This window comes from Grampus griseus (assembly GCF_964374135.1).
Source record: "Grampus griseus genome assembly, chromosome: 20".
NCBI classification, from domain to species: Eukaryota; Metazoa; Chordata; class Mammalia; order Artiodactyla; family Delphinidae; genus Grampus; species Grampus griseus.
The window spans coordinates 30,569,114-30,585,132 of NC_139014.1; the positions used below are offsets into that span (position 1 = coordinate 30,569,114).

Genomic DNA, 16,019 nt, shown 5'->3' on the forward strand with positions numbered 1-16,019 from the left:
CTCAGCCTTTGCTTTCTGGGAGATGCAGATTGGGGATGACAGACGCATGGAATGTGTCCTGACACTTCCCCTCCTGAGCCCATGGCAAACATTACTAACTGATCACCGTGTTCTTTCCTGCTAAGTTGAGACAGAACCTGAGAATCCTCCTCAAAACAGCACTCCCAGACAGTCATCAGTAATGGATGGAATGGATATCTATTTGCTATCCCTGTTCTAGGGACGTTGTGGGGATTTTTAAGCAATGGGAGCAAGTAAGTCTCTTTTTCTGGGGTAATTCGATAATTGGAAGCAGAAGAGTTAGGTCCCTGGAGACTTCGTCCAGATCAGGGACTCTGTAATTTGGAAGTTTAAAATGAAGCTGGTTGCCAGCTGGGTCCCTGGGTCTCTGAAGTGCTTGTTTTTCTGGGCTCTGTGTTTGAAGAGGGCCGTTGGAGCCCAGGTGCCTCTTTGTCCTGGAGCTGCTGGTCCTGAGAAGAACTCAGGCCTGGGGTGGGGAGGGGTGTGGGGACATGACAGGACAGGGAACTTGTTCCAGTGGATCTTCCCTTCTGGGGGTCTTGGGAGCCCCAGACAGTGGTGGTGGAGAACTCTGTGATCATACAGGTATAGATAATAATAACACCTACCATTACTAAGTGCCCTTCAAATGCCTGAAACTGACAACGTTCTTTACCTGCGCCATCGCATTCAAACCATCTAACAATTTGTGAGGTAGGCACTGTTGTCATCCTCATTTTACAGATGAGGAAACTGAGCCTCAGAGAGGTTTCATAACTTCCCTAAGACTACAGAGCTGGGATTTGAACCCAGGTCATTTCTGACTCCAAAGCCAACAAATGCTCTTCCCTGCTGTGTCCTGTCATCCCCCTAATGAGAAAAACCTCTGTGATTGCAGCTCAGGGAGCTGATAGAGGCCTAGAAAGTTATGGGGGGAGGAGGAAGCATTGTTTCGACTCAGGGACGGGAGCAGAGCTGAGGTCCTCCATCACAAGTGATACCAGAGGCTGTAATGGGGCAAAGCGGGGGGTAAGTGGATAGGTCTGGGTGAGATCTTGGCAGGACTTGCAGCCCAGGATGGGTCATGATGCCCAGGGCTAAATGATTTTCCTTTGACGTTTTTTTAATATCCCAAGATGCTTTTGCAAAAAATTCAGTTTCTATTAGGCAGAATAGTTCTACCTATTTTTCAGAAGGTAAGACTGAGCCCATAAGAGACAGAATCCCATTGTAAGCCTGGCATGGATATCCTGGCCGCATCCTCCCTCCCCTCCTCTGTGCATGGTGGGGTGAAGTAGGGCAGGGGTAGTGGAGCCCAGTGATGGGAGCCCCAGTTGGGGGCAAAATGACCTCAGCACTAGACCAAGGCTCAGGAGGTCTTGCTCATACCTTTGGACAAGTTACTGCCCTTGCCTCAGGTTCAGGGGCCTTACCCGGAAATGAAGGCTTTGCTGGCCTGGGGGTGGATCCAGGGAAGAGAACTTAGTTGTGAGGTCGGACAGAGGCAGAGTGCTCCCCCACCCTGCCTCCTTTAGCTGCCTAACTGTGATTCTTGAGGTGCCTTTGGCTACTGCTTAACTTCTCTGAGCTTCATTTGCCTCATCTGTGAAATGGAAATACTAATCCCCACCTCAGCACTCCTGTGAGGGTTGAATGAGGCATTGTGGGGGGGGCCCTTAGCACAGTGCCGGGTATGAATCAGACCTGTCACCAGTGCTTTACTGCTCCCTCCTGCCCCTGGCTGCACAGTGGGCCTCTGAGGTCAGCTCTGACAGTGAACATTGAGACCAGGGGTAAGGCTGCCCTCAGAGGCCAGCGCTCCGAAGAGGCAGGGCCAACCTCTGAGCACGTGCCCCTTTGCCCCGGGTTGGCCCTGCTAGGCCCAGATCCACCCCCAGCCCATTTCCAGGGCCTCATTCCGTCTCTCCATCCAGGACGTGCATTTCCAGCATTATGGAGTCACCTGATACAGAGATGAATACAGCCCCGCTTTGACCTCCCAAGGAGATCAGGGACTGGGGGAGGCGGAGACGCGCGGCAGGGTACAGGGAAGGCAGCCTAGAGGAACTGATGTCCCAGCAGTTAGCTGGTAAAGCGGAGGACAGTAGGGCGTTCCAGGCAGAGGAAACCACGTGCAAGGGCCTGGAGGCAGGAAAGGGGGCACCATCTGAGGGAACTCCAGGGAGTATGGAATGTCTGGGTGAGGCTGGAGGGGTGAGAAGATCGTGGAAGCCCTTGGGGGTCCTCCAAGGAGCTTTGACCTTATCCTCCAGCCAGGGGTTTAAGCTGGAGAGTGACGGGGTGAGGTTAGTGTTTTAGGAATCTCTCTCTGGCTGCTGGGGCCAATCAGATTTGAGTGGGGGGGTTGGGGGCAGGAATGGCCTGGCTCCCTTCTGCCACCTCCAGTCTCTGGGGTGCCTTTGAGAGTGAAGATGAAGAGGGTTTGGGAGCTGGCCCTGCTGGGGCACAGAGGGGCAGGCTGATCCCAGGGGAGCGTGCCTGGAATGCCAGGATTCCTGGGCCCAGGTTTTAGCAGGACGATCTGTGTGTTCCAGGACAGGCCTGACCCCATCAGGGCCTCAGTGTCTAGTCTGTACCAAAAATCTTGCCTGGAAGGCTTGTTGCTGAAATCCTTCTGGGCTCTGATATCCTTTGGGTAGGCCTGGGGGTCTTATGGGGCATGCAGTTCTAGTTCTGGGGTCCAGAGAGTCCCCCCCAGCCTTCTCTCTCCTTCCCCTCGCCCAGCCTGTCCTTTCCTGAATGAATGACAGGCTCTGAAGCCCAGAGGCACCCCTCCTCACAGGCCACCTGCTGTTCTTCCATTGAAATTACAGCCTTGGAAGTTTTTTATTTGCCTCTCAGCTCATTTCTGACATTCCTTTCTGACCACAGTGGAGTTGCCTGGGCCGCCCGTACTCAGTGTCCCCCTGGCTCTCACAGCTGTGGGCTGACCTCATCTCAGCCGGTGCCAGGGCAGGGGGCTGGGCCTGCCCCTCCTCCAGGACCGCGAGCCCAGCAGCGAGGGACACTCAGCCTTCTACTCCTCGTCCCCCCTCCTGACTTGGGTTCTCAGTAACAAATGGCTAGAGGGGTCCAGCTGCAACTCCGGGGCTCTCTCTCCATGGCTTTCTTGGGTAGCTGTGGGTGTGACTGAGTTGGGGTGGGCACCCATGTCCCAGATGAAGACCCCGAAGCTGGAGGAAGGGTGCCGGGGTCGACCAAAGAAGGTCCTCGAGTCCCAGAGGGATGGGGTATCCACCCCCTTGACTATCTGGCCCTTGGAGAAAAATGAAGCCGCCAACAGTGGTAGGAGGTGGATGAGCGATGGAGGAGGAAAGGCGCCCAGGAATGGGAGTCCCGGGCCGTAAGGCAGGCTCTTCTCTGGACCATCCCCGCATCTGTACAGTGAGAGGGTGCCCGGGGTTCCTTGGCTCCTGTCTGAGTGCTGAGCTCCCACCAGGCATTTAGCGGCTTGTTATCCCGTCTGCTGCCACCCCCGCCCTTCCCCCTGGGCCCGCCAGGCCACCCGCCCAAAATAGAAAAAGAAAGGAAGTTATTTCCATAGTCAGGGGCAGCCCGGAAAAGCTCCCCTCCAGTGAGGGGGCGGGCGGGATTCCTGGAGCTCGAGACCAAATCAGAGCCAGGCCCGAGAGAGAGTGGCTCCCGGCCCTCGGCTGCCTTCTCTGTGTGTTATTTCCCTGATTCAGCAGAACACGTGTCCTGCGGTTGCCACGCTGCAGGCTGCCGAGGAGCTGTGGGGAGCTCCTGGCCAGGCCCCAGGCCGCCCTCAGGCCAGGACGGACGGGAGGCTGGGGGTCAGGGAGGCCACGTGCCAGGGTCTCCTTCCTCTCCTCTCCGCCTCGCTGTTGGCCTCCGCCTTGGCCCAGGGGAGCGGTTCCCCAGCGCCACTTGGAACAAGGACCCTTCCAATCCCACACCTCCATGTGCCTTTTCAGCACGTTGTTCGAGACAGCCTCCCGAGGGGCTCCCACGCACTTGGGCAGGGAGACAGCAGCTTGTAGGAGACTGAGCCCCAGAGGGGACAGGGTCTCACCCAGGACCACGTGGCTGGCTTGTGGCTGCGCCAGAACTGGAGCCTAGATCCACTCACCTTCTAGGGATCCTGCTGTCCTCATGTCCCCCGACCCTAGCAAACCAGCACTGGGGCGGGCTGGGCTGCTGGCGGCTCTGTGTCTGTTCACTCGGAGCACGCCTGGCACTCAGCAGCCAGGAGGAGCTCGCGTCATGCTAGGTGCTAGGGATAGAAGCGTGAAGGGCCATGACTGCCACATCCATGTCAAAATCCACAACACGCGATATGTGCGCCGGCAACACAGAGCTCTCTAGGCCCAGAGGCCTTGAGGGCGCTGAGCAGTGGAACATCCAGTGCAGCGGAGCCCAGGCCCAGAGGCTGGGGGTCAGCCGAAGCCTGGTTGAGAAGGGGAGCTAGCGTGCTGGGCCTTTGTGCTAGAGGCAGCGGAGGCCACGGGAGGCTCTGGAGCAGCAGTGCCAGTCTGAGCAAGATCTTGGTGTGATGGGCCAGGACACCTGTGTTTGGGCCTGACTCTTCCCTCCTCCTCGTCACCTCTCACCCCGCAGCATCGACGTGCTGGGCTCCGCGCCCCCTTCCGGCCAGAGGCGCTATCGGAACTGGAACCCCCCACTGCTAGGCAACCTCCCCGAAGACTTTCTCCGCATCCTACCCCAGCAGCTGGACAGCATACAGGTAATGGAGGATTCCCCCGCCCCTGGCCTGTGCAGCAGCTCTGCTTGCCCACACGGTTCATGCCAGCCAGTGTCACTCCCTGCTGTTTAAGCCCAGGCTGAGCTGTTTCTGTTGCCCTGGGTTTGTAGGGAAAGAACACTGAACCAAAAGCCTCATTTCCTGTCTGGGCCTGGAAGTTTCCTCTTCCGCCCAGGAAGGTGACAGCCCTGGGGACGCTCCCTGGCTGCGGCCATCACCCCAGGCTGGAGGGAGGTGGGCAGGGGCAGGGGGTGGGGAGCTGTCAACGGCAGAGGTGCTTCTCCCCAGAGGCTGGCCCTCTGCAAGGGGTCTCCCCTGAGACAGCTTAGACAGGGAGAGCTTTGAGTTTGGGGACCCTGAGCAGTTCGCAGATCACTCTTCCGGACTATTCAGGTTTTGATGAAGGAAGGTGGGGGGGGCGTCCAAGGTGGAGGAGGTGGGGAGTAGTTTTTAAGCCCTTGCTGCTTCCTCAGCAGAGAGGGCTCTGGCCTGTGAAGTTAGATAGGAGGTGCTGGCCGCAGGGTGCGGCCACAGCATCCTGGGAAGGACACGTGTACCCCCAGGTGCGCGTGGATATCTGTGCAGCGTGCGTCCTTGTGAGTAGGCGGTCCACATGCTCGCTCCCCTCCTCAGGCTACCTCCGGGGGCTCCAAGCCTGCGATCACAGAGGGAGGCCGGCCCCTCACGGCCGGGCCCGGACCCCGGGACCAGGAGAACCGCTGGAAGCAATACCTGGAGGACGAGAGGATCGCGCTCTTCCTGCAGAACGAGGAGTTCATGAAGGAGCTGCAGCGCAACCGCGACTTCCTCCTTGCCCTGGAGAGAGGTGGTGCCCCGGGTGGGGCGCCGCGGCCGCTGCTCCACGGCTAAGGAGGGGCTGATGCTGGCTTTAGCCTTGGAGCTCGGGGTGGCCTCTGTGCTGCTGAGTTATCCTGGTGGGAGCCCCAGAAGTCTGCCAACAGGGACCTGAGTCACCAGCCACCGCTTCCCTCCTCTGGAACTCGGAGAGAGAGAGGGGTGCCCCTCCCTTGCTCCCCTGCCTGTCTGCTCTGTGCCAGGCACTGGCTTCGGCACCATATGTCTGGGGCTCCAGGAATAGAGTGATTGGGTCCGTGGGTGCCTCCCTGAGCAGAGGACATTTGAGCAGGGGCTCTTGAGTTTTTTGGGTGTTTGAGTTGTCCTTGGGCCCAGCACTCTACTGGCCCCAGCCTGGCTGCCTTCCCCCTTCAGGGTGGGAGTGTTTGATGGGGGTACAGCGAGGGGCCTGTGGGAGAGGGGTGTGGGTGTGTGCGCGTGTGTGTGTCTGACTGTGTTTTGGGGGAGGGAGCACGGTGTGCAGGGAGAAGTCTGGCCTGAGACAGAGGAGGCCCAAGGCTGGACCCAGCTCTGCATTAAAGGTGCTGGGGGTCTCGGGGTCTTTCCTTTTTTTTTTGCGGTACGCGGACCTCTCACTGCTGTGGCCTCTCCCATTGCGGAGCACAGGCTCCGGACACGCAGGCTCAGCGGCCGTGGCTCACGGGCCCAGCCGCTCTGCGGCATGCGGGATCCTCCCGGACCGGGGCACGAACCCGCGTCCCCTGCATCAGCAGGCGGACTCTTAACCACTGCGCCACCAGGGAAGCCCGGGGTCTTTCCTTTTAAATGAAGGGCTGGACTGTCTGACTTCCCAGGGTCCTTCTCATTTTGACATTCTGACACTGCAGGTTGTCAGGGCAGCCGTTTCTGTATCTTTGAGAGTTCTGGTTCTTTGAGAGCCCGTAGGCGTCGTGTGTGCACATATTTCGTGTGTGCATGTGTGTGTGTGTGTGATTCTGGGGGTTTGGCCTCTAACAACCTCCTGCATCTCAGCGCAGGCTGCCCCTGGGTGGGAGCTAACTTCCCCGACCAGAATGTGGTCCTTTTCCAGATCGATTGAAATACGAGTCCCAGAAATCTACATCCAGCAGCGTAGCTGTGGGAAATGACTTTGACTTTCCCGCTCCTGTCCCAGGTAACCTTGCCTTCCTAAGAGAGAGGCCTGGAGGGTGTAGGGGGCTCACACCCCAGCTGTGGTTTGCGTATTTGGAGTTTGGGGGTAGGCTGAGGAAGCAGGCTTGTGGGGAGGTTTCTCCCTCTTCTCCATGCTCTCCGAGAGGGAGATGGCCCCTCCATTCAGCAGCCCCGGGTTCTTACCAACCCAGCGGCTGCTGCAACCCACACCCGGGATTGGCCAATGGACTGGCTGAACTCCTTGGAGGTGCCTGGAGCACGGGCAAGAAGGGGACACACCACACCACGTAATGTCCCACGGGGTGTCGGGCTTGGGGTGGCAAGGGACTCAGAGACTGGGTCACTGCCCGGGGGGAGCTTATGGTTTTACTGGGAACAAACACTGGAGATGCGTCTGAGAAACAGGCAGAAGAAGCAGCAAGGCTGAAGACATGCTTGTTAATTACGGCAAAAACATGTTGGCGCGGAAGGGCAGGATCAATCTGGGAAGAGTTCATTCGTTCATTCATTCATTCAGTACCTGGGGAGTATCTGCCACAGGCCAGGCTCTGCCTTAGTGTTGGAGGAATAGAACTGGAAGCTTCACGTCCAAGGTGGTGAGAAGCAAGAATTGCCTCAGTGGCTGAAGGAGGGCCAGGGGTGGACAGCGGGCTGCTGGGCTGCACGGACGAGGGTCAGGCTGGAGCTGGGGACACTCTGAAGGTCCCGGTTCCATCCTCGACATCTGGACTCTGCCTGTGTGTGTGCACAGTGGCCCCTGGTCAGCCAGTGCCCACCACACACACACACACACAGGCTGCCCGCCTCAGAGGAAGAATCCGCATCTCTTGCCCGAAACAGAGCTTACATCGCGTGGTAGAATGGGGGAGGGGGGCAGAAGGATGGGGAGCTCAGCTGATCCCAGCTTGAAGAGAGAAAATCCTGTCGAACTGATTCATAAGCGACAGGCTGGGAGCTTAGGTCCCACCAGATACGCATCTGGGGGTTTAACAGCAGCCTCTTGTCCTTGATCCCAAATTAACCATAGACACCGGGACCGCTGAGGTGGATCAGGATGACTCACAGGGACTTAGCAGGCAAGGTGACTCGGGATTAGCGTGGGAGCTTTAGAAGGGCAGAGAGGGACCCAAGTGGGTGCCGAGTGAACGGGGAGACTCGGCACACCACGTCAGGATGCAGGCAGGCTGGCCACGTGCTGGTGAATGTGTGACAGCCTGTCGGGGTGCAGGGGAAGCCCCAGTGCTTAGCATCTGGTAGCTTCCATGGTGTAAACACTCCCATCGTGGCTGATTTCAAGCTACCAAAGGGCCTTCACGGAATGCAGCGTGGTCAGAGGAACAGACACTTGGGAGCCTGTGGGAGCCGGCCCTCCACACATACAGACCAGACCCCTGACCCTTTTTACAGAAAAGGGGAGAGTGAGGCTTGGGTGGGGAAAGAAATGCTCCTTGAACCCTGGTGTCCTCCTTGCTATAAGCTCCCTCCTGGTTAGGGCAGAAGCCTGCTCTTTGCTCCCTTCCTCAAGTGGAAGGGTGGGGCTGAGCCCCTGTCCTGTGGGGACAGCCCTGACCCCCCTCCCCGGGCCTTGGGCAGCCACTGGCCCTCAGAGGTGTCTTCCCCCTTCCAGGAACCAGCGACAACAACCCCGCTGCGTCTGAAGATGCCTTATTCAGGGACAAGTTGAAACACATGGGAAAATGTGAGTCCAGCATACGCCCCCTCCCCGGCTCTTCTAAGACCGGCCTGTGGCCTCCTGGGAGGGAGGGAGCCACCCGGAATTTTAATGCAGCTGACTCTTGGTGAACCAAAGTGACATTTTAATCACGGGCTGGCTCCCTCAGCTTTCCTGCCGCACTTCCCTGTGCAACTGAGTCTGGATACAAATTAAGTTTTAAATCCTCTTGGGCCATCTGTCTGCAGAAAAATAATAATGTGCTGGACACCGCGCCCCCCTGCCCCCCGCCGTTTTAGAGTTCACAGTCTCTGTGGCTTGAGGGGGCTTGGCCAGGCTGGGCCTGAGTGGGGAGGCCCAAGCTAAGTCCACGTTCCGTGGGTGGGCGGTCCACCGGCTCAGTGGCCCCTTCCCACGAAGTCCTGCCAGCCGGGTCCCGCCTTCCCCTCCACCCCACCCCCCAGACACACAACCATGCGTGAATGAGGCTGCCATCCTTTCAGGCTCCATTTCAGAGAAAATCTCGGATTAGTCATGGAAATCCCAGAACCAACCCTGGAGGTGGAGAGGGGAGAAGGGGAGGTGGCAGGAAGAAAGCCAAGATGTGAAGCCGTCTGTCACAGCTGGGGAAGGAGGAATACCCGGATCTCAGCTGCTGGCTGCGGTCCCTGGCCAGGCTCTCGGTGGCCTGTGCTGCCTCTGCCGGCCGACCCAGGATGGCAGCCTCACTCCGCCAGGGCACCAGCCTGACCCCGGTCTGCGATTGCTGTCACCTCTTCCCTCCCCCACCAGCCTGCCCCCCTGCCCCAGTCCTGGGGGGCAGCTACCTGCTGCTCTCACTGCGGCTCACAGGTCTCTCTGCCCCTAGCCACCCGGAGGAAGCTGTTTGAACTGGCCAGGGCCTTCTCGGAGAAGACCAAGATGAGGAAGTCAAAGAGGAAACACTTGTTGAAGCATCAGTCGTATCCTTTCCAGCCTGGCACCGGGTGGCAGCGGTGGGTGCTAAGGGTGCTGAAAACCCTGGGCTGGACTCCCTGAGGCTGAACCCTCCCCCGGAGTGGGACCGGGCCACGTGACTCTCCCCTCTCCCACCCTGGGCCCTGCTGCCAGCCTGGCGCTGCCCTATCTCTCTTTTTTTTTTTTTTTTTTTTTTTCCGGTACACTGGCCTCTCACTGTTGTGGCCTCTCCCGTCGTGGAGCACAGGCTCCGGATGCGCAGGCTCAGCGGCCATGGCTCACAGGCCCAGCTGCTCCGCGGCATGTGGGATCTTCCCGGACTGGGGCACGAACCCATGTCCCCTGCATCGGCAGGCGGACTCTCAACCACTGTGCCACCAGGGAAGCCCTGACCTATCTTTGACACCAGTGTTGACTCCCATCACCAGGCATGGGGAACAGGCCAGTGTAGGCCCCTGTAGGCTCAGAAGCTGTCCTACCACTTTGTAACTTTTTGTCTGGGGTAATCTGCGTCTTGAGAGAAAACTTCGTCCTTCCATGGAAATCAGCAAACCTTTTCCTAATTTCTTTTTTTTTTTATATAAATTTATTAATTTTATTCATTTTTGGCTGCGTTGGGTCTTCGTTGCTGCATGCAGGTTTTTCTCTAGTTGTGGAGAGCGGGGGCCACTCTTCGTTGTGGTGTGCGGGCTTCTCACTGCGGTGGCTTCTCTCGTTGCAGAGCACAGGCTCTAGGCGCACAGGCTTCAGTAGTTGTGGCTCGCGGGCTCCAGAGCGCAGGCTCAGCAGTTATGGTGCACGGGCTTAGCTGCCCCACGGCATGTGGGATCTTCCTGGACCAGGGCCCGAACCCGTGTCCCCTGCTTTGGCAGGCGGATTCTTAACCACTGCACCACCAGGGAAACCCCCCTAATTTCTTAAGTTGAATTGATCCACAGACCTTTCCACCTCCTCAATTCACGTGTTGGCCCTGCCTTCTCACTCTTAGTTCCTCCAGTAAAAATATGGTTTTCCACAATTTTACCCAGACTTCCATCCATGCTTGTCAAACAGGGCCCAGGATATTATTATAGAAGCTGAGCAGCCAAAGGAGAACAGGGAGGAAGTTCCTTCTCTGTCCCCAGAGATGGGAGCTGGGGGAGAGAGTCAGCGCCTGGCTGCTCAGTTGACCCCAAGAAAAGGAGCCTGCAGGAGGTATTGGGGAGTTTGGGGGGATAAGGCTGGTGCGGTGAAGGCCTCCTGAGCTTGGGGCGGGGGTAGAAGTCCAGGGACAGGGAGTGCCCACCCACCCCTGGGACAGTTTTCCTGAATGGCCCGGCAGACTGGGGGCTGCGGCATCAACAGCCAATCTCCTGGACGACGTGGAGGGCCACACTTGTGGTGAGGCGGGGAGTGCAGGGAAGTCGGGGCTCTGAGTTGCCTGTGTTGGGTGGTCCTCCAAGAGGAGGGCCTGGGTGTTTCACAGGTGAACCCAGACTGTAAAGGAGGGGACACCGAACCTGGGGGACATATCAGGGTTGGTGGGCAGGCGACCCAAGGAAATGGGTCCCCCTCGTGACTTGGTCCATATCTCCTCTCCCTTCCACTCCTGAAAAGGGGCCCAGCCACATCTCCACCTAAATCTTTACCTGGAGCACAAAGCACCGAGTGCTGTTTCTGGGGAATATTCTCTGGGGTGTGAGGGGACAGACAGGCCCACCCACATGGAAGGGCCTCCCCTTGAGAGCCACGCGCTGGGCAGTTTCAGTGTCTGGGGCCCAGAGGCCTTCCAGCGTTCATTCAGTCCCTCCCAAAGGCGTGTGGGCCAGCAGACACTGCCTCAGACCTTCCAAGGCCCACAGCTGAACCCTGATCCTCAGGCCTCAGAGCAGAGGAGCCCTTTGGTGCTCAGGAGACATCCAGAAACAAGGGCTAGAAGGGCCTTGGAGGTCATCTGGACAGTCCAACTTCCCCATCTCATTTTATAGATGAGGAAACTGAGGGAAGAACTTGTCCAAGGCCTCAGAGCTCATCGATAGAGACAGAGCAGCAGCCAGGGGTCCTAACCCCGCACCGTGCCCAGTTGCCCCTCACCAGACCCGCGCATCGCTCCCGGGGATCAGCGTGTGCCCCGGCAAACAAGGGTGAAGAGAGTTGGCTCAGCTGTCTTGCCCAGCCTGGGAGACGTGTCTGAGTGAGGCCCTGCAGGGTGGAGGGTGAGGTGCTTTCCTCTGCTTTTCAGACGAAGACTTCCGGGGAAGGCGACAGGAGGTGCCCAAGGTGGAGGAAGCACTAAGGGAAGGACAGTAAGAGGTAAGGTGCAGGACTGCCCTGCCCCACACCCCAGAGGGTGGTCTTCCCCGTGGTCCAGAGGCATCAGGCTCAGGCAACTAGATGGCGCAGGTCGGGGGTTTTTTCCCTCGTTACGGCAGGGGGGCGTGTGCATGGGGGAACTAGTGTTTTGCGTTATTTATTCATTTGACAGAAGATAATCACACCTATGCCAGATGCTAGGAACAGGAAGAGAAAAACCAGCTTTGACCTTGAATAGTTTACAACACAGTTGAGAAGAGAGTCCAGGATACACACAGCACACTAATTTAAGAAAAACTGAGATGGCCTCACCTGGCCACGTCCACACACAACTCTGCCATTGCCTCGGGTTTTGGTGGTGGGGAAGATGAGGGAACGGCCCCTCTCAAGACAGCTCTGTTTCTGGCTGGAGCCATGGGCCTCCAGGCTGCTTTTCCTCCTCTATCCCAGTTCCTCCCTGGGGAAGAAACAGGGAGTGTCAACACCTCCTCCAGGGCTCAGGGGAACCTGTCCCTCTTCCAGCCCCTCCCCCATCAGGAAGCTGCCTGCTCACCCTGCCCCCAGCCGCTGTCCTGGTCCCAGGGGTCAGCTATCTACAGGGCTTTTTTTTTTTGCGGTACGCGGGCCTCTCACTGCTGTGGCCTCTCCCGTTGCGGAGCACAGGCTCCGGACGCGCAGGCTCAGCGGCCATGGCTCATGGGCCCAGCCACTCCGCGGCATGTGGGATCTTCCCGGACTGGGGCATGAACCCATGTCCCCTGCATCGGCAGGCAGACTCTCAACCACTGCGCCACCAGGGAAGCCCTACAGGGCTTTCTTGAGCTCACGGTGTGGCAGGTATGGCCCTGTTTCAGGCTATGGAGAAATACTTGCTACCCTCAGGGTAACTGTAGTGGAGGGGAGAAACCAGGGTGGGGAGGACACAGCCAGGAAGAGTACAGGCGCCCTCTCCCCTCAGCCTGGGCGGCTGGCCTCCACGTCACCTCTAGTTGACTCGCCACCCTCCACCAGGCCCTTCCAGACCTCTTCTGTTCTCTCAGGCTCTCCTCACCCATGTTGCCGCACCCAGGCTTCCCAGGTATCCGGAATGCTGAAATAAAGCCAGCCGAGGGGAGGACCCCCGCCTCCCGTGCAGTGTCGCTACCACTTCCTTCCCACTGGTCCCCCGGGAAACGTGCTGGCCCAAAGCCACCCCTTATCAGGACCTTCCTCATAATTTCTTTCTTTCCTGAATCTTCCAGCTTTTCCCTTTCCTTCCTCAGGTCTACATCCTCCTCGTCCCATCTTAAAAACCAAGAGTCCTCAATATTTTCCATCATCACCCAGTTTGCAGAAACGTGCATCCTCCTTCACCCATTGCCAGCTGGCACCCCCACCCCCACCCCCAGACTGACTCAGGGTCACCTGCCAGGTCCTGGGCCTTTTCCTGTTCTGCATCCTCTGGTGCTGTCTCTGCACGCCATGCCCGTCGTCTCCCCTGAAACTGCCCTCCCTTGGCTCCTGTGGCCCCAGGAATCCTGGATCCCCTTTCTCTCTGCCTTTGATTCTCTGTGAGCTTTTGGGCTCCCGTGGCTCCTTCCACTCCCGCAATCCCAGCTCTCCCCGTAGCTCTGGGCTTGACCCTCTTCAAAGTCTCCTTACTCCCTCTCCCTAGCGGTGCCGCCAGCCTCTCTTACAGCATCAGCAATACTTCTGTGCAGTTGGTTCCCAAATCCGAATCTCCCTCTTAGTTCTCCAAATCCACTCCACGGCCCCAGCTGTGCCCACGATGGTCTTTCTAGCCCTGGCTGTCAACTCACTGAAAGCTAGACAGTCCCACTTCCGATTTCCCCGGTTCGTTTCTCTTCTTATTCCTCGCATCACTGCCCTGGCAGACTCTCATCGCCTGGTTAACAGCTGCTGGTCTCTTCACTGCCCCTGCTCTGTTTACCCATCACCAGGACACCACTACAGTTCCATTTCTCCCTTGCTCTCTGAACGGGTCTTCCGAGCGAAGGCTCCTCAGCTTGGTGTGGGGGTCCCACCAAATTCTGATCCCATTTTACTTTTCTGCCCCTACAGGTGCCCTTGGTGTAGCTCAGCTGGGCTACCGCTGTATCACAGAACAGGCCAGGCACCCAGGCACACCTCTCAGCCCTTCACAGACAGCTGCTTCACCCCACCCGCCCCACTCCATCTCTAGCTGCCAGAGTCCCTGCTGTTTTGCAAGTTGGAATGTTTCTAGGAGCTTGGATTGCTGGGTGTGACCGCAGGCAGGGTTCCAAGGCTGACATAGAGTCCCTGGGGGAAGGAGAAGCCTCCTGTCTTTAGAAGCTTCTGCCCAGAACCATCTCTCCAGGAACCAGTGGTGAGGAAAGACCCCTGGGCTCCACTGAAAAAGACTTCTCTCATCCCTTTTTCCTGCCAGATGTAGCAGTTTCTCCTCGCCGGAGACCATCTGACCCGGTAGAGGCAGCCACAGAGCAAACCGGCCCTCCGCTGAAGAGCCCAGCTGCAGCCGGACGGATGGTGCTTGAGTTCTGAGGCCCAGTGGTTCTCCAGCCACAGTCCAGCCCAGCCACTGCCACTGCCACTTCCCAAGGGACTGAGAACTTCGGAGTTGCATGCTGTGATTGGAGGAAGGGCCTGAGGGTGGAGGCAGCAGCCAACCACAGTCCCTTTCGTAGCCAGGCTGTTCTGTGGGGAACGAGTGGAAATGTAGGATCTAACCCCTCTTCTTAAAAAAAAAAAAAAAAACCACCCAGAAAACTGGCAAAGGTTGGAGTACCCAGAAGGGGAGGATGATCCTACCAGAGGCTCGTTGGCCTGAAGGTGGAGCCCCTGCCCCCCTCTTGTCCTGGTCTCTCCTGTCGGGCCACAGACACTGCCTGATCCCATACCCCCATCCGCAGCTCCCTTCTGGGCACCTAGGGTCCTTTATTCCCATGGCCTTCTGCATCTCAGTCTTTCCCCAGGGGTGCTGGTCCTTGGCACTCCCCTGCACGGAGCTCTGGGTGAGAAAGCCCTGGGCAGTCACTCAGGCCCGCTCTGAGGAGTGATGGGCCACCACAGAGAGGTATCTGCTGAGTACCCTGCCTGGGCCCCTCGGGCTGCCTCTGTTAGGGGCTGGCAAGGGCCCCCAGCAGGGATGGGGAGGCTGGCCACCCCGGAGCTGGCGGATTCTAGCTAGGCAGGGGTAGTGTTTACTCTGACAGAAGACAAAAGTCAGTCCTGGATGGGATCCTGTAGTCCCACGACAGTGGGGGCTCCAGGGGCTCTGACTCCCCAGTTGGACTAGAAGTTCTGCTGTCATTAAGGGTGGGCAGCGGCCAGTTCTTTAGTAACCCTGAGAAGGTGCAGGACTGAGGGGCAAGAAGGAGAGGCTGCCAGCCGGGCCAGAGCCTCTGGGGCAGAAGGGCTTGCTGGGTGCCCCTTGCCAAGAGTGAGAAGGCAAATGGCCAGGAGGAAAACAAGGGTCCTACGAACCTGACCCGGCACCAACCACTGCCAACGGGAGTGAGGGAGGGAGGGAGGGAGGGAGGGGCAGCCGGGCTTCCGTGGCCCGGCTGGAGGCGGGAAGGCGCCGACCTCGGGAGAACCGGGGAGCCGGGCAGGCACGGGGCTAGGGCCCGAGCGGGGAGCCAGCCCAGCGGCGCGGCGGTGGGGCGTTGGGGGCGGGCGCCAAGCCTGGCGGGGCTTGGTGGCCCTAAGCCACCTCGAGATAGTGAGGGCGTGGCGGGCTCCCCGCGGTGCCGGAGGGGGACCCTGGCCCGGCTCAGCCTCCCGAGCGAGTGCGGAAGTGCTGCCGCCCTCCAATCCCCACCGCCCCCCAAGGGCTCCTGATGACCGGGCACAGAAGAGGGGGAGCGCCAGTCGCCCCCCACCCCCCACCCCCCGTCCGTGTGTGTGGCTTTGTCAGTTTTTTTGTTTTTGTTTTTTCTCCTGCGTGTGGGTTTTATCTTGGAGCAGTTTCATAGGAATTCGTGTAATAAAGACTTGGTGTTCTCTTGGTGCTCTGACGTGGCGGCGCGTGGGCTGACCCTCCTCTTCGCCTCCCCCTCCCCCCTGCACCCCGCGCCCGTGGGCCGCCTGCCTGGCCCACCCGCAGTGCCCGCGGGGCCCCGGGGCTCGGCATCCCCGCAGCGCCCCTCAGGTGGCCCCTGTGCCGCACCGCAGCCTCGCCCACCTGCTGGCGCTGCCCGCCTTCCTGTTTGCCTGGGAAAGTAAACCGCTTGCTGGCAGGCCAGGGAAACAGCAGTCTGTTGCGAGCGCTCCAGCCGGTCACCTTCCTAAATAAACAGAAAGCTGCCAGAATAACGTCTCGCCTGGAGCTGCGGGGATGTGTAGTGTCAGGCTTCAGAGGGCCCGCAGACATCTTCCAGTTCA

The 16,019-nt window shown here is 58.7% G+C and overlaps 1 protein-coding gene across 2 annotated transcripts in view; it reads left to right on the plus strand.

The window, feature by feature from the left end:
• The window catches only part of CUEDC1 (CUE domain containing 1), a 76,674-nt gene extending 61,022 nt beyond the window's left edge, over positions 1-15,652 (plus strand). For both annotated transcript variants that reach the window (XM_082678314.1, XM_082678315.1), the window contains 8 exons: positions 4,600-4,726; positions 5,378-5,570; positions 6,651-6,734; positions 8,361-8,432; positions 9,274-9,367; positions 10,684-10,742; positions 11,584-11,654; positions 14,062-15,652. In XM_082678314.1, the coding sequence (XP_082534440.1) occupies positions 4,600-4,726; positions 5,378-5,570; positions 6,651-6,734; positions 8,361-8,432; positions 9,274-9,367; positions 10,684-10,742; positions 11,584-11,651 (697 nt within the window). In that variant the 3' untranslated portion in view covers positions 11,652-11,654; positions 14,062-15,652. The remainder of the gene's footprint in view (positions 1-4,599; positions 4,727-5,377; positions 5,571-6,650; positions 6,735-8,360; positions 8,433-9,273; positions 9,368-10,683; positions 10,743-11,583; positions 11,655-14,061) is intronic.
• Positions 15,653-16,019: the final 367 nt, after the last annotated feature.